The sequence below is a fragment of the Carya illinoinensis genome, chromosome 12 (assembly GCF_018687715.1).
Source record: "Carya illinoinensis cultivar Pawnee chromosome 12, C.illinoinensisPawnee_v1, whole genome shotgun sequence".
Classification (NCBI taxonomy): domain Eukaryota; kingdom Viridiplantae; phylum Streptophyta; class Magnoliopsida; order Fagales; family Juglandaceae; genus Carya; species Carya illinoinensis.
The window spans coordinates 27,920,236-27,942,551 of NC_056763.1; the positions used below are offsets into that span (position 1 = coordinate 27,920,236).

A 22,316-nucleotide genomic window follows, 5' to 3' on the forward strand; every position below is an offset into this window, starting at 1 on the left:
TGAATTGTTTTGATGATTTGATGACATATAATCTGATTTTTTAAATAAAAAATTTAAATTTAAAACCTTTCATCCTCTTAAAAAAAAAAACTCATATCATACCTGGGTTTAATTTTTTTTAAAAAAATAGTTAATTATATAATTAAAATTATATTTAAACCAGAATTTCGTATTCTCAAAATAACGTGGAAGAGTCATATACCACCTATTTTTATTACTCGATATAGAATATCACATGCATTATTTGCTAGACAATTCCTTTTAAGAGATGGGGTATGGGAATGAGATCTTTCCTTTGCCCCCACCCTCACGAAAACCCTTTAATTACTTGTTTTGGACATGACCAGCGACCTCTGTGGTGGATTATGAGGTTAGGTAAAGGCTTTCAAATCAGCAATTGAGAATCCCTGAATTTCTGTAGTGTCACTTCTTTTCTTCCTTTCATTCCATGGTTTTTCACTTAATTTTAAGAAGCTTCCCGAGTTTTCAATATTTTCCTGTATTGCCCATTGGACTTTTTGGAATTTGCACTTAATTTAAAAAATTCCCAATTAAAATCTGACATGTGCCACGTTAACAACCTCGTTAAAAATAATGAAAAGCATTTTAAGAATTCAAAATTTTTGAAAAAACTAGAAGAAGAAGTTATAGGAAAGAGTAATATTATATATAGTCGTAAAATATATAAACGTTATGCAATTGTTTTAAAAAAAAATAGAATTCACGATTAAAAAATTTAGTTTTTTTTTTTCACTAGATTTTGTATTAATTCATTTTTTTTAAAGAGATTACGCAACGCTTGTATAATTATAATTACAAATATCATTTCTTTATAAAAAACCAAAAAAATTTGATGATTTCAATATTGAAAAAATAAATATTCTTTTTATTTGAATTCATTAATTTTGGTTAAAAGTTAAAATAATTTAAGTATAACTTCACGTTGAACTAAGTAAAAATAGTCAAAATAATAATATAATATTATTTTTTAATAATTAATTTTATTTTTCATATTTTACCACTATACTAAGTATATATTAATTAATAATTTAAAAATTATTAAATTTTTAATTAACATGTGATCAGTACTGTTATCATTTGCTAATCCAATCTCAGTACTCCCAAACGAAGACTCAACTGTCATATATAGTAAGCAACAGTTGTAAGGTTGTAACGACATGGCTTATGACGTATGCCCCTTTTCAGCCTGTAACCACATTGCGAACATAACGCATTTCGAAGCAACTAGAGTCTAGATTCACCCAACAATTTCATGTCATTGTACGCACACACTATTAAATAATTGCTTTAAATTTAATTAATTAATCAACTTCTGAATTATTTAAACTATTCATTTCCCATAATGTTTTGACTTCAAAATGTTTTTTTTTTTATTATTATTATATAATCGCATATTGCATAATCACATAAACGTGACTAAAAACCAACAATAAAATTAAGACATGATTACAACTAATCACAAGTCAATTATTCAAATGTAGTCTTGCAATTTTATTTATTATCTTGTATTTTTATTATTATAATTATGATATATTTTAAGTGATTTTATAAATTAATTATTTAAATAAGAAATTTTTTTAAAATATAAAACTTAAACCAGTTTAGTTTGATGAGATGATAATATACATTCTATTAAAAAAGATATCAACAATCTTTTCAAGTATATTTCATTGTAATATTTATTTAAGGTTCTCTATATCGTTTATTTTTTGAAAAGAAATGATATTTATACTATTAAAATAATCAAATTTTACACACTTATTTTTAAAAAATAAATAAATAAATTGATGGGTTGGTAATCATAAGCCAGCAAGAATAAATTGAGAAAAATCACCATTCTCTTTCATTACAATGGTCAAAAAGATGTCGTACGAACGAGAATCTTGGATTGTATGAATAACTCAACAGTGATATTTATGCTATTATTTTTAAATCAAAAGTATTTTGGAGTATGGGAATTATCATGACAGTAATATGTTAAGATTATTTCCTTAAAAAAGATATTTCAAATTTAGAAATTACATCATAAAAGGAAACGAGAGGATTAATATTGATATAAATAATTAAATAGGATTTATGAATAATATTATTCTCTAAAGAAAGCATATGCTATACAAGAAATATTTATAAAGGTGCCTCGTGATACCTCTTTTTGTATTTCATTTCTCGATCCCTCTCTGTCTTACATATCGAAAAGATTTCCCATCTCTCTCAAATATTCTTGTGCAGAGAGCCCCTCCCACCAAAACACTTTTCCATCTACAAATAACTTCTTGCTCTGTCTCTTCCAGTGCTTCTACTCTGGCTAGTGATTTTAGCTTGGGTGGACCGACTGCGTACGTGAGAGGGAAAGTGAAGAAAGCGGAAAAGAGGGGAGAGTTTTTTGAGTTTTGTTGTTATTTTTATTTGCTGAGTGTTCGGGCCTGTGACATAGATACGATAATGTCGGGTTGCAGAGACGAAGATCCTCGTATCCATGGCATCAAAACTAAGATTGGGGTCGTCCCCAATTTCCCAAAACCAGGTTCGGCTAGTCATTTCCTCTTTCTTTCTCTTTTCGCTCGCAGAGAAAATGTAGGAAATGAAACTACATGCAAGAGATTTTTTTTCCAGGTATTTTATTTTTCATATTTTACAACCCCAGAAAAGAAATTCAACTGGGCAACACTTTGTACGGCTATTTGGCTTGATTGAAGTGGGTTTCCATTTTCCTTTTGAAGAAACAATGGCCCATGTGTCAACAGAGTTGAACATTTTCTGTCCCAAAAAAGAAAGTAAATTTTTTTATATTTTTTCAGTCTCGTTTCTGTTTCCGCAAATTCCCGGGCTACCACATAAAGGGTTGCTTGTATTCGTATTCGTTTACTACTTGTTTTCTTTTTTTGTTTATTTTGTTTCGCATTTCTGTTATTCAATGGCCAAAATGGCAGGTATTATGTTTCAAGACATCACTCCTCTATTACTGGATCCGAAAGCCTTCAAGGACGCAATCGATTTGTTCGTTGAGCGATTCAAAGACAACAACATTTCAGTTGTTGCAGGTGAGAGAGATTCCTATATATTTATTATTTTGGTAAAAGATTTCATTTTTTTGGGGTTAAGATTTTGATCAAAAGATTTTTTGGAGAACTTTTTACATCACTTTGATTAGCTTGAAGGTGGTGGGCTCCATTCTTACGTCAAAGTAGGCCTGGATGATGCAGAAAGTGCTCTCTCTTTCCCTCTTAACTTTCAATTGCATAAGTTTCTGGTTGTCTTTTTTGAATGCTTTCGAGGGACATTATAGAATGGAAGTGACTATGGGTTTTTGCTGGAGTGATTTTTTGTTTGACTATAAACTTTGGTAGTGGGGTGGCCATTGATTACTCTCTCTGAAGTTTTATTCTTACGCGGCTCACATCTCTCTCTCTCTCTCTCTCTCTCTCTCTCGACATGTGCTCTGATTCAATTTGCATGAACGGTGGTTGGTGATGGATGCCCACCTTGTAAAAATGTGGACCCGCCCGATGCGAGGTTCAGTTGGGCGGGTGTTTCTGCTCCATTGTAATATGGTTTTCCATTTCACTGTTAATTGACTTGGTTCTATGCCTGTTTATTTTCTTCCTCTGTCGCGCTTTATTTTTTTCAAGGGGCTTGTCTCTTGCCATCTTTTCTCTGGTTTTCCCTACCTTCAGGTTCGACTTCTTGAGATTACCTGGAACTCTAATAACTAAATCATCCAACTATTTTATTTTTCTTCTTTTTAATCCTTGAATTTTCAATTGCCCTTCAAACGATAATAACTTGTGAGATCACAGATATTCCGATATTCCGTTATTGAAATTTGGAAAATATCGACGAAAATGAGAACCCCATGACAAAATAGGACTTGCTATTCTGGCTATAGTAGCTTCTTAATGAAATGCATGCCGCGTGCAGTGATGGTTTCACACTCTTAAGAAAATCTCTTATGCTAACCTTTCTCCCACAACTTGTGAGGAGTTGTAAAAGTTATATAATTTCATTATTGACGGGGACTTGGGCTCTCATTTTTGTTGTAAGTTTATTTCTTTTGTTGTAAATTTGGCCTCTCATTTTCTCTTTTTACTTATCAAAAAAAAAAATTTGGCCTCTCATTTTTGGCATATCGGATCCAACGATGATTTGATTCACAATCATTATATATATGCATTCTTTCCTCGTGTGCGCATCAGGATCTTTCCCTGGTTTGCTTATATGAACTTTGTCAAGTGCTCCACAAGGATAGTCCTAAATTACGGCGTTTTAGGTTGAAAGCTGAACCCTTGAAATGATGTGGAGATATGTTATGTTCAATCATTGCCAAGACATGTATCTGTTCCAATATCTTTTCCCATTGCAGTTTTTCAACACTATTCAGTCTTCTGTGTTAATATCTCTTAGACATTTCTGCAAGCGTTATCAATATTCTGTACTTTCAACAAGTTTTTAGTAATTTTATTTCCATGAAATTTTTTTATTGGGCAATAGTATTTTTCTAGAAGGAATGCTTAAAAAATTGAGAAATGATACATGCACAACATATTTCACAATACTTTACACAACCCATGTTGTAAAATAGGGGTATTTTTGTAAAGCTATGTTAATTTTATAAGATATTTTACGAAAATACCCCTCCTTTTACAACATTGTTGTGTAAGGTGGTGTGAAATATATTGTGTTTATCATTTTTCTAAAAAATTTGTATGCTATAATGAGCTAGGCTTGACAGTTGTCACCCTTCTGATGTTTGCCTTTATTACTAGTGCCACTACTACAAATACTAGTTTCGTTTGGTAGTGGACTTCTAATGGTTAATGTTATGTAATTAATTCCACTTTGTAGTTTGTATGAATATAAAAGTTAACTTATTGAGATAATCTGCCCGTTTATGTTGTCAAAATTATACAAGGCTCTCAGTGCTGCACCACTTGAATTGAAGCGATCTCTCTCTCTCTCTCTCTCTCTCTCTCTCTCTGTTCTAGCATATGGCTAGTCAATGGATTATGAATGAACTGTATATTTGCTACAGGGGGTTCCAGATTTACATGGTTCAAAAAGCTTTCTGCATTAATTCATGTTGTTTTTTCTTCTGCATAATTGATGTTACATGGATAGCCATTGCTTAGTTGGCAGTTGGAGTGTTAGACTGAATAATCTAATGTGAAATTGCACTTAGCATCCTTGAAATACCTCCGGTTTTACAATGTACACCCTCAACTATCAAATTGCTAGGGTGCTTATACCTTGAACTACCTCCGGTTTTACAGTAATTGATGTTACGTGGATGGCCATTGCTCACACATGCCATTTCTTGTAATTATTGTAATTATTGTCTTTATATGCAAAACTACTGAATTTTTTAACAACTTATCCTTTGCATTGTGTTGTAAAATAGAGTGCTTTCTTGTTTTGTTTGGGTTTTTCCAGGAATCGAAGCTCGGGGTTTTATATTTGGTCCTCCCATTGCTTTGGCTATAGGGGCAAAGTTTGTTCCCTTGAGAAAACCAAGGAAGCTGCCCGGTACTTTAATCTTGCTACTGTTATTTCCTGTCTCTTTCTGCATGAATATATTTATTCTCCAATTTAATACTGCCCAAAAGATCTCCACTTTTATGTATGTTTAAGACGCTTTTTCTTTACATGGGTTGTTGGTTCCTGGCAATGCTATGGATTCAATGCATGGCTTTTCTTCAGAAATTTTTATGTGTTGCTTTTGCCTTATTTTATTTATTTATGTATTTTAATGTGATCCTTGAACCCGTAATTTGGCCTCTTGTGGTTTGCAACTTTCTTTATATATTTTCCCTGATTACAAATTAGTTTACTAATGGATCTATAGAGTAATATTCAGATATGGCTCTTACAAAACATATCAGGGCTTATCCAAGATGTCTTTGAGTCTCTTTCGATTTTGCCTTTTGCCTTTGGCGGCCTCTTTTTCTCAAGAATCTTATATATATGTATGTATGTATGTATTTGAAATCAACTCTGAAGATGTTGTGGCTGCTACATAAATTAGTCTGTTGTTCATATTTTTCTAATTAAATCGATCTTAATGGCAGGCGAAGTTATTTTTGAAGAGTATGTTTTGGAATACGGAAGTGATTGTCTTGAAATGCATCTTGGAGCAGTTGAACCTGGAGAACGTGTTTTGGTGGTTGATGATTTAATTGCTACTGGTGGCACACTCTGTGCAGCTATGAACTTACTAGGTAATCACATCATTTTTTTAGGTCATTAGGCAATCACATCATAAACTCTAAATACAGTTTTTGTTGGGGTTCTTATGATTTTAAATACTTCACATGTGCATAAATATTTTCATGCTAATTTAGCATTGGTATAAATTTATGACTGATTCATATCTTGTAAGTTTTTTGAACATTTGGTACATTTTTTTGGGAGATCCATTTCATTTGATGGGACTGTCAGGAATAACAATGCTAAACTAGCATGACATTCATGATATTTAACATGTTAATGTAGCATACCCCCATAGGTTGGCTCAAGTGGTAAATGCCTTGGTCTTGATTGTATGCTTCCTTCAGATCTAAGATTCAAATCTTCTTCGGTACAAATAATTTCTAAGGGCCATCAGACTGCGGGAACTTCCCCTTGAATTATCCAAACCCGAGATATACTTGCAGGAAACTCTTTGCCGATGGCTTATGCATCCCTGGGATTAGTTATGACTTTGTTCTTGGACACCTGGTGCCATTAAAAAAATGTTAATGTAGCATTTAGACACTGCAAACTTAATCGAGCCAAAAACATCAGCAAGCAGAACCATTGGAGATGAGACCAAATTACATTTCCTATCCTTATAAGATAATGGATTGTGAGTGAGATCATGGATTCAGTCCTGTATGGGTTTGTACATTGTGTTTTATTTTATTTTTTATTTTTAAAAAAAGAAAAAGAAAAAGGAAAATATGTTGGTACTTTCTTGTGAGGGTTATCATTAAAATTGGGATACCGTCCTTTTTCTTAAAAAAAATGTTGGCACTTTGTTGGCTCAATAAATTTACTTGCTTGGTTGAACTTGGTGCGCTACTGATTTTCACATTCAAAGTCATATACTGAATGTGAAAATCTTTGTGATTTCGTTTTGTGGATGATGGTCAAATCTTTGTGCTGATTACTTTCAGTCAATATTGACATAATTGCTTTGCTCCTCAGAACGTGTTGGAGCAGTAGTAGTTGAATGCGCATGTCTAATAGAGTTACCGGAGTTAAAGGTGATCGTATTGCTTCAACTCTTTCTTATTTTGTTTCTTTTTCTTTTCCATTATAAGCCATCTAATGATTACAGAATTTGCTAATGCTACTAGTCATGCCTGTAACCTAGTTCTTCTTGAAATATTAATATATATTTGCATGATAATGTTAATTTGTGCTGGTTTAATTTTATTGGAAATTGAGTTTTCACACCGACATCTGTTATTATACGCATGGATGTAACTAAAACTTTCTGGACATTGCAGGGCCGTGGGCGTTTGAACGGTAAGCCATTGTATGTACTAGTGGAATACCAATGATCATGGCTGATGATGACAGTTTGCCCGCTTTTGCTCACCATGATGTCATTTACAGTAGGATATTATTTGGGTATTTCCCATCTGGAATCTGATTTTCAGATCCCCTCGCCCCCTTCCCTTCCCTTCTCTTCTCTTCTCTTCTCTTCGTCCTTGGCCCCTTTTTTCGGCTCCATTGTTAATGGATTTTGATGTACCTCATTTATTGATACCCTAAATTCCACCTATTAGCATAGAACATTGAATTATGGAAAGGGGTTGATTTGAGAAATGCTTGTAGTAGAGCCACATTTTTTGGTTGAAAATGAATTCATACAGCCTCTCAAGGGTTTCTTTGGGGTTGGAATAGCTGTCATACCATCAGATTGTAGGTCGACCTATTTGACTTTGAAACGGACAGAAACTTCGGTGCACAAGTCGTTATCTCTTGAAATATTTGCAGCCTGATAACTTGCTTCTTCAATCTTCAGTCATTCTCGTTGTTGCGCATATATATCAGGCTTGCTTGCTGAAAGTTTGGGACTCTGCAACAATGCAGAGATCAAGTACACACCACATCAAGGCTACTACTCACACTTTAAAATCTCCTCATTAACTAAACTTGAATGGGCCTGCACATGCCTGAGATGTTCAGGTTATGAGACAAAAGTGAAGAGGAACAAAAGGGAGCCTACACAAAGCAAAGCTAACAATGCTGCTCGATTCTTGAGGTTGTTTTCAATATGAGAAGTGCTGTAGTCACAAAGAAATTTTACAAAATTATTTTCTAACTCAACTGGAGTTCAGAACTTTAGGCTTCTGAATTTTGTATCAACCTTAAACAAGCAACTGAGTTTTGTGGTGAAATCATCCAAAATTCAGAGCAGCTGTGTTTGAGAGTTGCCAAGAGCTTGAATGTCCATATAAAGAAAGAAAAACTCCCGATTAAAGCCGCTGCATCTGATTAATTTAAACGTAATCACATCCACAGACGAGCTGTATGAATTCAAAGATAATCTTAACTAGTTAAGCAACTCATTCCCCAATTCGAGAAGTACAAAAAACGAATAATCGCATTCGAATTTAGCCGTCCCAATGCGCAATTCTCCTCTTTCTTTTATTTATATATTTTTATAAAGAGTTTGCACGGACACTGAGTCGCTGGTTTAAATGTTGAGCTGAGTTTAATTTAGTTTTTTATAAATAGTAATGAGTTGAGATGATAGAATGAGTGCCTATAAAGTCTATTTAAGATAAGTTTAGATATGTTTATATATTAAGATAAATTTAGTACTATTTATAAGAAGTTGAAAAATATTATAGATTTCGTATGTAAAGAAGTGTTGAATTAAAAAAGATTGTAAGTTTCACATGCAATGAGGTTTTAAATTAAGATGAATTTAATAATTTGAGAGTTATGTATTTAAATGTTAAACTCAATTTAAAATTAAACTGAATTGAATTGATCTTAAGATATTCCAACAATCAAACTGATCCTGAATGTCTATAAACAGGCATTATTAGGTACGTTTGAATATATTTTTTTTAAAAAAAAAAAATCATAAATAACACCGCTGATTGGTCAATTTAAATAAAAAAATAGTTTGCAAAGTTTTAAAGTACACAAATTTCAAGTATTTAAAAAAAATAGAAAAATTCAGAACTTATACAAAAAAATCTTACTTTTTAATTGTAGACTCTAATATTTTGGGCGGAAAACTTTTATATAAAATTCTTAAATCACATATATTCTAAATAACACGTGATTTGTGTTTTTTGTCATTCTATCTAAACGTTTAAATATGTTTTTTTTAAATATGAAGACACAAATAACAAATCACATGTTAGTTAAGCATAAGTGAAATGAAAAAATTTATTGTAGTATCTCTCTTTCAGCTATAAAAAAAAATACCATTGTTTTCAATATTTCCCCAGAGAATTGTTGCAATTAAATATTGATTCAAATAAAATAAATATGAGACGCAAAAATAAGAAAAGACAAAAAATCGTAAAATGGTTAATTAGCATTTATCAACCCAATTTTTCGTAACTTACAGAAAATATCCAAAAAAAAAAGGAAAAGAAAACGAAAAATTGTGTTGATAAATGCAAAGAAAGAAAAAAAAAAAATTAAATACGACGAAAAAACAAATGAAAAATATTCCTAGTATTTTTACAATTTATAGATGATAAGAAAGCAAGGCAGCACCGCACGAGAATCCAACACTAGCAACTCCCCATTCTCGCCGCTCACCGAGTCGAATCCTACTCGCCCATCCATTACCAAGTCGTTCACCCGTTGTTGCTTCGACACCCGACCCGCAATTACCCGGCACACCAGCATTGCTCTCATCCCCCTCCCACTACCCGCCCTCTCGTGGGCCCCACCGCTACTCGAAAACGTGCAAATCGCTCTGCCCTTCCGCCCTGGAAAAACCCACTCGCCGCCCCTTGAGTCATAAACTCCACCGCCCGAGGTGGGCCCCAGGCAATGGAACCGCATCACCTCGTTCCCGTCCGCAACGCACCTCGCGTTCTCCTCCCACGTAGCGCCAACGGTCGGGCCGCCCGAACCGGCCCGGGACTTCACCGTCTCGCGATATTCTTCGAACCAGGTCACGGTTCTCGAACCGTTCTGGACCTTGAAAATCATCTCGATCCGACCCGTAAAGGCTTTGGGGCTCCAACTAGTGTGGAAGATAATCTCGACGACATTACGGGAAGGATGGCCCTCATGCAGCTCCATCAGTGCCGGAAGGTACGGGTCCGGAGCACGGACAGGCCGAGCAGCAGAGTCACTGAGCCTAGAATGGTTGGGCGGGGTAGAAACCGGCTCGGCCTTATATTTGGAACCGGGTTGCCGCTTAGGCGACGAGGATTTCGGCTTCTTCTTGGGCTTGTGCTTGGTGGAATCAATAACGTCCTTAATGCTCTGAACGCTCTTTCTGCAACTGGTGCCCAGCATGAGTTGCTTCGGGTTGGGGTGGTGAACGTCCTCGAAAGCTCTGGACTTGCAGTGCAACGACTTGACCCACCCGCTCGCCATGCAAAAACCAGGGTTCGGATTCTCCTCCCTCACTCTATTCGTGTTACCGTGGTTCTTCTGCCGCTCTCATCTTCTTCTGTTATGAATGTGCTGAGCTGTGTTGTTGGGTGCCAAGTAAGAATGGGATGGATTGCCATGGCGCGATATTAAATGGTGGGTTTGACGTGGTTAGAAAATGCAGATGTAAAATGACTGAGTTGCCCTTCTGATGGCCTCAGAACTACCCACGTGGACGCTGTCTCTTTCTCTCTTTCTCTCTTCGAGAAGAGGAGATAATAGGAACAAATCTCATTTACTAGGGCAAACAAACAAAATTTCATCGATGGGTTTTGTCTGGTGTGTCTCGTCAGCTTATCATGTATTAATGCCAAGTCCAGCAGTAGAATGAAAGTAATCGAGTTTATTACTAGAGAATTAATTCAATTCATTTTTTAAAAAAATTTTACAATATTTATAAACTTTATAATTATAAATATTATTATTTTTTATTATATTTAACCTTATGCGATAATGCTAATTTTTCTTTTTGTTTTTCAAATTTTATTTTTACAAATTTATTTATTTATAAATTTATTTTTATAAAAAAATTTTGGCAGTTCAAACATCTTTCTTAAAAATCAGGAGGTCTTATTTTTGCCTCCTTCAATGCCTCAAAAACAATCCCTACACTGGTATTTCGTCGTCACAAGATAGAAGAGGAGAAGGAAAGAAAGAGAAAGAGAAAGAGAAAGAGAGATGATGTATACATAATACTCACACATGACTACTACTTTGATTTGATTTGCATTTAACTTGTTTATATATTCAGATGGAGGAGTAGCTAATCTGGTGAGGTAATTTTCTAATAAAAAGTTTGATGTGCCTTTGCCATCTTACTTTGAATGCTTCATTACTTTGTTGCTTCTTAAAATCAAAGCAACAATAATAATTAATTATTATTTCACTCGTAGGTTGGTGAGCTTTGAGTTTTCAATGAAACAGGAAAAGCCTCCTCGAACGAGTTTTCAATAATTAAATTTTTTTTTTTAATGGTAAGCTAGCTATTAGGAAATGATTATGGGGGTGGAATGATCTTGTATAGGAGTTTGAAATGAAATAGAAGGAACAGTTGGCAATTGAAGAATGGGAAGAGAATAGAAGATGGCATGCAGAGAATGCGTCTAAAAAAGCACTGAAATTTAAACAAGTAAAACGACAGATTTTCTTCCACTTCTTCTATATAATATGAACACTTTAATCCCTATTATGGGTTACAAGACAGCAATCCAGGGTGCCATTGGGATAGCGGCTTGTAGGTGGATTAGAAGGAGACAATTACATTGAGGTAATCAAAGTCTATAAATAATTTTATAATATTAATACTGCATTTCAAATTCAAACCCTTATAACTCTTTCAATCTAATTTTAAGTTAAAGCTAATATTTAAATATTTAATTTTTAAATAATTAAATTCATTTCAATTTAAAATTTTTTTATATGTGAAACCCATAATTTTTTCAACTCAATACCTGTTTATACGCAGAATTTATAACATTTTTCAACTTTTCATATATATCTAAATTTATATTAACTTTCAAACACATATGAATTTATTAAATGGTACACATAAAACTCACTCCTTAATCTTAACTCACTACTACTTTAAAAAAAAAAAAAAAACAAAATTCAATTCAGTTCAACGTTCAAACGGACCTGAAAACTCGACGATTCGTGATTGAAATGGGCTACCCGTTTTGGCAAGGTGCCAAAATTTTAAACCATAAAACATGTCTATTTGCTTTAATTTATAGTCATCATGAGGTTGTATATGCTGTTTAATTAAAAGAAGTGCATAGAGCAATATATGTCTATATGGTGGGTGGGACTGGGAGTTGGGGCCGCGGGTGGAGTTTTGCCAGCCTTTGGTCTCACGCCTCTTGAATCATCAAAATCTGAGACGTCCCGGGAACTGCGTTGTCATGTATGTGTATCTGGGCGTGCTGCAATTTAACAATCCCAGAACTTCACTTTCACCGTGGACAGTACGTAGTAATTCTAGTATTAAACCCATAACCTCTCACCTTTTGACTTTCTTTCTGTCAAATTTTACAAATTTTGTGGGCTATTAAATTAGTTCGGTTTTAGAATCAATATAACGTCTATTTGAATGGTTAAGAAATAGATAGATACTTTAAAGCAATTTTGACAACCATCTGTCAAGTTTTAATATAAAGTACCTAAAAAACATTTTATTGTAAAATAAATTTAATATATTATATTAAATTATATTAAATTTCTTTATAATAATAAGATTTTGCTAACATTAAATATAGTGGAATTCACATATTGCATCTATTTTTCTGAATCGTACAAGATGTTTGGGTTAAAAAACTGTAGTTTGAGTTTGAAAAAATGAATTTGTATTTGGATTTGAATTTTAAATCAAGAGATTTAAAATGTCTTGATTTTAAAATTAAAAGTCATTATAAACTATTTATTAGTATGATTTCAATTTCATTTTTCAATACATAAAATTTGAAATCCAAGATTTTATAGCAAAGAGGATTTTCAAGTGAGGAAGTTAATTAAGGAGGTTGATATGTATGTTGTTTGATTGACATGGAGCCGTGAACCCATTAAATTGAGTTGAAAACTTTAGTCCTGCGACAGAGAATTCAACTCAAATAAATGCACCTCTTCCTTCCTACCTTTGCACAATTATTGTGCGATTTTTCATACGTCCTAATCCCCGCCTCCCTCGTCGACAACGCCATTTATGCTGTCTGCAAAATTGACCTTTGGCCTTTGGTAGCCTCCTTTTTTCCACCATTTTGCTTAGGCTGTCAAAAAAATGTTTATAAATTCATTTGGAGAAAAAAACTCGAGGATTGACAGGGACCGAAGCTGTGTCGAAAAAGATTTTCCTGTCAGTTTATACAAACAAAATTGATTTCGACTAAAAAGGTTGAGAAATTATAGATCCCTTCTTTTAAAAGTTTTTGTTTTGATACAAGTGAAATTATTAATTATCTTAAAATATTAATAATAAGATATATATTTAATTATTTATGTTAATGACGTATTTTGTATATCTTTAAGTTGGACTATTCAAAAAATCGAGTCTAAGTATACTTGCACACACAAAACCATTCCCAACTCCAATAGTTCGGTAGGTCGCTGGAGAGAATCTCTAATGCTTAAGCCAGTCTCATTTGGAGGAAAACTTTTAGAAGAGTGGGAGTATTGTTTAGCTTACCTTCCTATGGTGCTTGAGATGGATACCCATACCTGTCCTCAAGGTAGTTTCGTACCCTCTCCTCTCGAGTGGCCTTTACCAGAATCTCATAAATGTGACTTGGCTTGAGAGGCGATCGGATAATGCTGTCCCATCAAGGTGGCGTGCTACTTCTTCCTTGGCGATAGGGGTGCTGCGTGCATTTTGGGTCACGACCCACCAGGCCCGTCAGCTTGACTAGCATCCTCTTAAGCTGGGGGTACCTACAATTACATAGCCCGGAGTTGGATGAGCTTAGGTCTTGCCTTGGGCTGGATGGCATCCCTACCTGGGTTGGGCCAAACTCCGAAGAGGAAATTTTTTCCTAACAATTTATATTTTGATAGTGAGTTGAATTAAGATGAGATGAAAATTAAAAATTGAATAAAATATTATTAGAATATTTGTTTTTAGAATTAAAAAAAATTAGTTGTTTATTATACTTTGTGTGAGAGTTTGAAAAAATTATAATGATTATATGAGATGAGATGATATCAGATAGTCTCTCAATTCAAACAAAGCCTAATAATCAAATAAAGACATTTCTTTTCGAGATCCACCATAAGAAAAATACTTATTTGTAATCAATATTTACTGTAAAAATGAGTATTTTCTATCAAAATGAATCTATTCTCCACCATAAATAATTACTCTCTTCGCAAATAATTCGTTATACATACTCATTTTTCTTGTAATAAATTGATGTCAATAATACATCCTATCAAGGGGTGATGATGAAAGAAAATTATAAATTGAGAGGGCATACACCCTAGAGGACGAAGAAATTAATTTTTGTAAAGTTTATATTATAAGAAGACCTCAAAATATTAAAGTTTTGGGGTAAAAACTTTTTTTTTTTTCCTAAGCAAGCTTGATAGGGCAAATTATTGACATACGTATCATCTAAAGATGATAGCGATGTTCAAAACATGGAGGCGGATGGACAGTCATCGAGGCGACGTGGCAATAGCCAACGTCGTAAATTTATTCGACGTGATCATATTCAAGGACACGAGCCGACGAGCGCCTATTTCGTGATTACTTTGCTGAAAATCCAGTATATCCCTCGAATCTATTTCGAAAGAAATTTCAGATGAGTCATCCCATATTTCTTCGTATTCTAAATGAAGTAGAGTCTTACGACTCGTACTTCGTCTAGAGGAGAGATAATGTCGGCCGACTCGATTTATCTTCTATGCAAAAAATTACCGCAACACTTAGAATGCTAGAGTATGGGGTTACTAGAGATTTTATGGATGAATACGTATTGGTGAAAGCACCGCAATGGATAGCCTAAAAACATTTACTGAGACAGTACTAACTGTTTTTTCAGAAGAATATCTAAAGTCTCCAACTGCTAATGATATAGGCCGATTGCTTGCAGTTGGTGAACAACGAGGATTCCCAGGAATGCTGGGAAGCATTGATTGCATGCATTGGAAGTGGAAAAATTGTCCCGCAGCTTGGAAAGGTATGTACTCCGGCCACATCGATGAACCAACTATTATTTTAGAAGCAGTTGCTTCATATGATCTCTGGATATGGCATGCATTTTTTGGTATGCTCGGTTCACATAACGATATTAATGTGCTAGAGAGGTCTTTTATTTTTACAGAACTTGCCCAAGGGCGTGCTCCTACAGTCAATTACACTATCAATGGCCACCCACTATACTATGGGCTATTACCTTGCGGACGGTATTTATCTCAAGTGGCGAACTTTTATGAAGACGATTCCATCACCACGTGGGAATAAGAAGAAAAATTTTGTGAAAGCACAAGAATCCGCAAGGAAAGATGTCAAGTGTGCATTCGGAGTATTTCAACAACGATTTGCTATCATTCATGGATCTTCCCGAATGTTTAAAGTGAAGGAACTAACGAATATAATGAAAGCATGTGTTATTCTATATAATATGATAATTGAAGACGAGCGTGATGATAGTGAGAGTCTGAACATTGAATATGATTAACTTGATGATAATCTTCTCGAATTGTCGCGCAATCATACAACTGAGCTTACAGACTTCATCCAGCGTCATCATGATATTAGAGACAGCTCAGCACATCATCAGCTTCAAGAAGATCTAATTAAACATCAATGACTTTTATATTCACAACATTAGTTAGGGTTGCTTTAGATTTTATTATTTCCTTAATGTAATTGGTGACCCATGTTTAAGTTAATCTGATTTGCATTTGTATTTCGTTATTGTTATCAATTTCACGAATATATTAATGGTAATCAAGTTTGTTTCTGAAAATGTCGTTGAGTCATTAATTGCACAACCCTATCATACTTCCCATATTATCAAATACAAAAAAGATTAATTACATGTAGTTTTACACATATATAATTGTTACAAACATAAAATAAGAAATCAAATACAAAATAATCAATCCAAATCGTCAGACCGACTGCGTCTCGCCATAACCTCCCTCTGGAGTTGCTGGAAAAACTGTCGCTGCAATTCTGGCATGACACTCACATCCATCATCATAATGCGCTGATCTGATTCCTTCTTCGCGAGCTCCACTTTCTCAGCCTCCAACCGCAGCCTTTCGTCCTCTTGACGTAATTTTCTGGCCTCCGTCTCCTTGTCATACGCCATCTTCTCGGCTTTAAGACGAAAAAACTCTTTCTCCTGAGCGCGTGACTACTCCAACAGAGTATACTTCATCTTCCTGAGTTGGAAGTTCTCCTCTGCATGCTGGCCTTGGGCCTTTCATTTTCCTTTCTCAGCTTTCCTTCCAATTGGTCGGTCGGGTTCGATAACTTCATTCTCCATCACATGATCCGCCTCGAGATCAAAAATTGAATCAACTATAGCTCCAGAACATCGAGTTGGGGTCGGGGATGGGTACATCTTCTTCCTCCACTTTGGATCCTCCTTTGTGGCCCGCCAAATCCACTTAGGTTGGTCCTTCAACAGGTGCCAACAATGCTCGAACTGGAATGGGCATTTCTCGAGTGATTGGTACATAAGCTTCGCCTTCTCAAACTTGCATGAGAAAAAAATTAAAATATTAAACCAATGTACCAATCGAGAAATTAAACTCAAATTACTGAAGTAATGATTTGGAAATTCTACCTTATCTTGTTCGGTCATGCCACTTTGATTTAACCCTTCAACTTGGGCTAGTTTCGCACAAAATTTGTTTGTAGCCTTTTGGATCACCGACCACCGGTGAATTAATGATTTTATTGTCTGCTCATTTGTGGTTTCTTTAAATTGTTGAAAGTACTCAAAATTTTTTTCCCAAAGTTAGGAGACAAGTAACTTGTCTTCCTCGGGGGTGAAATTCGCACCCCTCATTGATTTCCTAACGTCGATAGACTCGTTAGGGGGTAGAGGTGAAGAGTCATCAAGGATCAATAGAGATATTCCACATTGCCCACCATAAGTGGGCTCGAGTTGAGGATCTTCACTTAGGAGGTTGGTGAAGTACATATGACCAGGGTCTTATGAATCCATCTCTAATAAAACACTTATATGTTAGAGCCCAAATAAAATAATTAAGTTTACATCTTTTGTTCGGGGCTCAGGAACTGAATGGTGACATCAAAGATTTTTGGCCACCCACTCATGGCTGCAACACCGATTGCTAGTACTTGTTGGCCGTCCGGGTTACCTAGCCATTGAGGAGATGGCCAATCATATCCTGTATCCCCACATACGGTTGTCATCATCATAGCCGATGGGGTTTACTTTACACATTAATTATATTCACAACATAATACAAAACACCAATCAAAACAGCATGCAAATCACAAATAAAAGAAATAAGAGCATCCACATCCGAATCAAGTATTTATTATAATATAAAATATATTAATTAGTCAAACGGCTCAAAATGGTGTAAATATTGACAGTATGCGTAAGTAAGGCCCCGAACATCGAATGGCTACAAAACCCCATCCGAACCCCGATTGCATTTTGTGAAAAGTATCACAAACTGCAATATGGTCATCCAGATGAGGATTACCCCGCCATAATGATGGGTCCCTAATTAACACTAGTGAATTAACCCCCCCTATAACACCATCATCATAGCCTATTGGAATGCTTCCCTAACCCGATATATATGAAACACTGCAAATGATATACAAGAATGGAACAAAAATTAATTAACGGAAATGGCTATTAATATGAAAACAGAAACTGCACAGACCAATAATATTAACATGGAAGCTCAAATAAAATAATCTGAAAACAAATAATAACTTCCCCGATCTTCTCAGTTCATCACTGTATTCAACTATCAAATTTGTTCAAAATGAAGGGTAAATGAATATCCACCAGCCACAAAAAGTCACGTATGGACTGAGTACACATTTTCAAAAGAAATTGGAAAGGTATAAGTGCAAAAATAACTACCAGAAAATTTGGGCCTCAACCCATTAGATAGTATAAGTCCAAAAATCAATCGCTACATCTTCACATCTAAATGAGATACCAAGGAAAATTAATGGTAATATTGCACATGTTATTGGCATAACAAATATCACACCTATCAATTTAGGATGCAGAGAACCACAAAAATCAATAGAATTTAACTCAAATTTTGGAAGATTTCTCAGCTTGCCAAACTCAAATTTTCAGTTTATACAACTACATAACCAAATATGTTCCACATAGAAAGCCACAAATGAAATCAGTACAATAAAATAGTGGCATGGTAATCGAAACAACACTCCCAAAGTAGAAAAAATCTGTCCAGCGATGTTCAGAGCAACAAGGATATCAACAACCATCCGAATAACCCAAACAGAGTAACAATAGCTATGATTTTCAGACCCAGTTAAATTGCTCATCAAATCTAGTATTTTGAGCAAGAAAAGATTACTAAATACATAAAAAAAAAATCTGCATAGAAGAACATACATAACCACAAAGTTTCAGATCCAAACAATATCAATTTCGGCCCTTCAACAGATATTAGTAGAGTTATCAAATCTCAGAGAAATGGTAATCGAAACAACAAATTCTCAGCAACCCAATTTCTCCAACCATTTTCAGCGCCTATTTTGAGCAAGAATAGCTAGGGTTTTCAGACCATACATACAAAAATCTAGAGGTTTAAGCAATAATAGATCACGGTAAATCACTACAACCATGATGAAACCGAGATGAAGGATTTTGTTTTTAAGATAGAGAAGCTCGGTGGCCAACCATGGAGGATCCCGATTCTCACAAAGTCCAGCCATGGAAGGTGCCGAAACATAGAAAGAGATAGGCCAATAGGTGAGAATCTAGCCATGGTGGAAAGCGAAAGTTTAGAGATTACCCACATTCGGTGCAAGATTCGTGTGATTGCGAGGGAGGAGTCGAGGATGTGATTTCGCATGGCCACCCAACTGTCTAGAGAAGAGAAACGCGAGACCAAGAAAGAGAAAAACAATTTGGGGACAAACAGTAAATGCACAAATATGAGATATTACTGTACAAATCGGAAACCCAAACCGCATTTTAGGAATTGGGATGGAGAGCCATTTTTATCAAAACCCTAAAATTTATCCCCAAATTTTAGGGAAAATCTTGGTATGCAGATGCTGATGGGGATGTTCTAACAGTTTAATATCGAGTGATACGTGATAAGTATACACGTGTATCTTATAAAAATAAATTTATAAATTTATATAATATTAAATATAAAAATATTTTATAAAATAGGTTGACGCATCATTTTCCTGACAAAACACGTAGAGTGTGCACTCACCAACCTACTATAAAGATGTGATTTGGGAAGGCCATACCATACGAAAGATAGACACCTCGGACATGAGGTATACCTCAGTAGGCAGTATAAAAGTCGAGCACTAGGTCAGAATTGCTCTCTACATTCTCTCATATGTAAGAATTCTATCCAAAAGAGTTAGAAACTGATTTAGGTATCAAAGATATTTCATCAACTCTGAACCCCCAAATTTTCTTGTGTTGCAAATGATCAAGACCTAGTAATTGGAGTGTAGAACATGCGATTTACAATACGATAAAATTAACTTTGTAAAATTATTTTATGGACCACCCATTTCTGATATCCTATATCTAGCTTTAACAATCAAATCAACCAGAAGCATAACAACATAACATGATGGACCACTACATTAAAAATCTTCACAGCAGTCTTTTATGCCATACAAATGTAAGATGGGACCATTTATTCGAAGGAGCACTCAAATTGTTTTGGTTTTTAACTTTCTATTAATGGCATTCCAGTAAAATCAATAATGATATATTAAAAGACATACAAATGTAAGATGGGACCATTTATTCGAAGGAGCACTCAAATTGTTTTGGTTTTTAACTTTCTATTAATGGCAGTCCAGTAAAATCAATAATGATATATTTTTTTTGGGAAATAAGAATTGATTTTGACTGCTCAAAGGTGGAAATACTAGAAATCTTCGATAGAATGTGACACATGGAGATTTACTGTATGGGAGTGGGACCGTATCGGTATAATGTGAATGAAGGGATGAATGAAAGGAGAGGGTTTGGCTGGTGGGACCCGTGTTACAGATGGTCCCTGATGTCTACAAACTTCCAGGATGTTTACGTGTACCTTGGAAATGTGCTACTACGACTTTTCTCTTCTGTTACAGATCAATGGAAGTTGACTCGTGACATTGCATGATCTTACAGTTACAGTATTGTCTTTGCTTCCAACTTCTCGCTCGTGAACTATTCCAAAAATTTATGTAAAGAAAGAACAAGAAAAACAAGCTATCCAGCAAAATAAAGAGCCATCTTGTCGTTTTTGTTGGCTCTGCGTGCGTTTCAGCGTCTTTAATTTGAAGAAAAAACGAAAAAAAGATTTTGTTTTTCTTGACGCATTTGAATGTTGGTGTCCTACAATAGATCGTAAAAACAAGACAGCATTGAACGGGAAATTGCTGCAACTCTACATTTTCCAATGATGCCTGCCTTCTATCGGAAGGGTACGGTTGACGTGGACGCTTATATATAAAAGAATTGTTATGTAAAACTATATAATTTTAAATTTAATTTATAATAAACATAATTTTACCTTAAATTATAAATTTAATTTTATATGATTTATTTGTAGTAAAAAAATCTCTCTTTAAATTTTTTTTTTTTTTTTTTTTGAATTGTTGTGATTTGTATGACAACAAACTGGGCTGGGCTGGGTTGGGTTGGGCTTTTTATAAATAAAACGGTCACGTCTCACAATCTTTTGCCGGTTGTTCCCTTCCACTTCCGTATCTTCTCCCACATCACTGGCGACACCAATCACCAGTCGCCAAGTGCCAAGGTCTGCTGTTTCTCAAATATGGACCCACCACAACCAGGACCACCGGCGGCGGCACCCAAATCCTCTGTTACGCTGATCGGGCAACTGAGAAACCTGGACACGACCGTCTCCCGGCAGCTCCACTCCCTGACCCAACCCGTTCTCCCATCCTCTCTCCTACTCCTCCTCGAGCTCTCCGCCGACTTCCGCCTCTTCTTCCCGATCTCCCTCTCTCTCCTCCTATCCCCCTCTCTCCTTCGCCCCTTCCTTCCCCCTCTCCTCCTCGGACTCCTCCTCGATCTCGCCCTCATCGGCCTCGTCAAGATTCTCTTTCGCCGACCCCGCCCTCCACATAACCACACCCACAGCATGAAGGTCGCCGTTTCCGTCGATCACTTCTCCTTCCCCAGCGGTCACGCCTCCCGCGTTTGTTTCGTGGCTTCCCTCGCTCACCTCTCAGCTGCTGCCATTCGCCAGGACCATCACGAGGGTAGTAAGGCCGTGAATTTCGTTCTTCTCGTTGTTTGGGTGTGGGCGGTTTTGATCTCGGTGTCTAGGGTTTTGCTCGGCCGGCATTTCGTTTCCGATGTCTTCGTCGGGGCGTGTTTGGGTGTTCTTGAAGCTGTCGTTGCTTTCCGCTTTCTCAAGTTTTAAAGCATCTCAGGTACTGTAATCTCAAATTGTTGGGGAAAGATTGGTACTTTTTTTTTTTTCCCAAATCTATCCATTTTGTGAAATTGTCATCCATATCATCCGAGGCGATGCAATGCAGTGATGCAGGACCTCTTCTTATTTTGTGTATTTGTCCTTAAGAAAAAGGAAGTATTCAGAAGTGGCAGGCTTGTATGTATGAACTCAATCCGCGTCCACTGTTGGATTAGCTTCCTTGTCTTAAAGGAGGATCCACCTTTCTTGTAAGCTTCTTCTTTTCATTTTTTTCTTAGTTTCTTTCCTTCAGTTGACATGTGACCGCATAGCATTCTTCAACTTACACTTCTGGATAAACATTGTTTGGGTTTTTTTTTTTTTCCTGGTTAAACATTGAATGGAGTTGGTATTAACTGTTAGGGGTTACCATGAATTTAGCTTTAGGAAAAGTTGAGGGTTTAGGATTTCGAAAACCTGGAGAAAATGGTTGCTGGGCAGCTACAAAAGTTGAGGCCTTACTCTTAAAAGAGAAAAGGGTGCTTTATGTTGGATTGCTAGCGGATTGGTTTTCAAAAACA

At 35.5% G+C, this 22,316-nt stretch overlaps 3 protein-coding genes across 3 annotated transcripts; 2 read left to right on the forward strand and 1 right to left on the reverse strand.

Moving 5' to 3' along the window:
* Nucleotides 1-2,175: 2,175 nt before the first annotated feature.
* On the forward strand, nt 2,176-7,916 carry LOC122290458 (adenine phosphoribosyltransferase 3-like). The gene is made up of 6 exons (XM_043098185.1): nt 2,176-2,545; nt 2,952-3,062; nt 5,449-5,541; nt 6,084-6,233; nt 7,201-7,259; nt 7,506-7,916. The coding sequence occupies exons 1-6, from the start codon at nt 2,464-2,466 to the stop codon at nt 7,557-7,559; spliced, it is 549 nt and encodes a 182-aa protein (XP_042954119.1). The 5' UTR covers nt 2,176-2,463; the 3' UTR covers nt 7,560-7,916.
* A 1,608-nt stretch (nt 7,917-9,524) lies between these two features.
* Nucleotides 9,525-10,710, reverse strand: LOC122289109. The gene has a single exon (XM_043096050.1). The coding sequence runs from the start codon at nt 10,579-10,581 to the stop codon at nt 9,709-9,711; it is 873 nt and encodes a 290-aa protein (XP_042951984.1). The 5' UTR covers nt 10,582-10,710; the 3' UTR covers nt 9,525-9,708.
* Nucleotides 10,711-21,023: 10,313 nt separating this feature from the next.
* Nucleotides 21,024-22,077, forward strand: LOC122290443 (probable lipid phosphate phosphatase beta). Its single transcript, XM_043098124.1, has 2 exons — nt 21,024-21,754; nt 21,863-22,077. The coding sequence occupies exon 1, from the start codon at nt 21,130-21,132 to the stop codon at nt 21,742-21,744; it is 615 nt and encodes a 204-aa protein (XP_042954058.1). The 5' UTR covers nt 21,024-21,129; the 3' UTR covers nt 21,745-21,754; nt 21,863-22,077.
* The last annotated feature ends 239 nt before the right edge of the window (nt 22,078-22,316 follow it).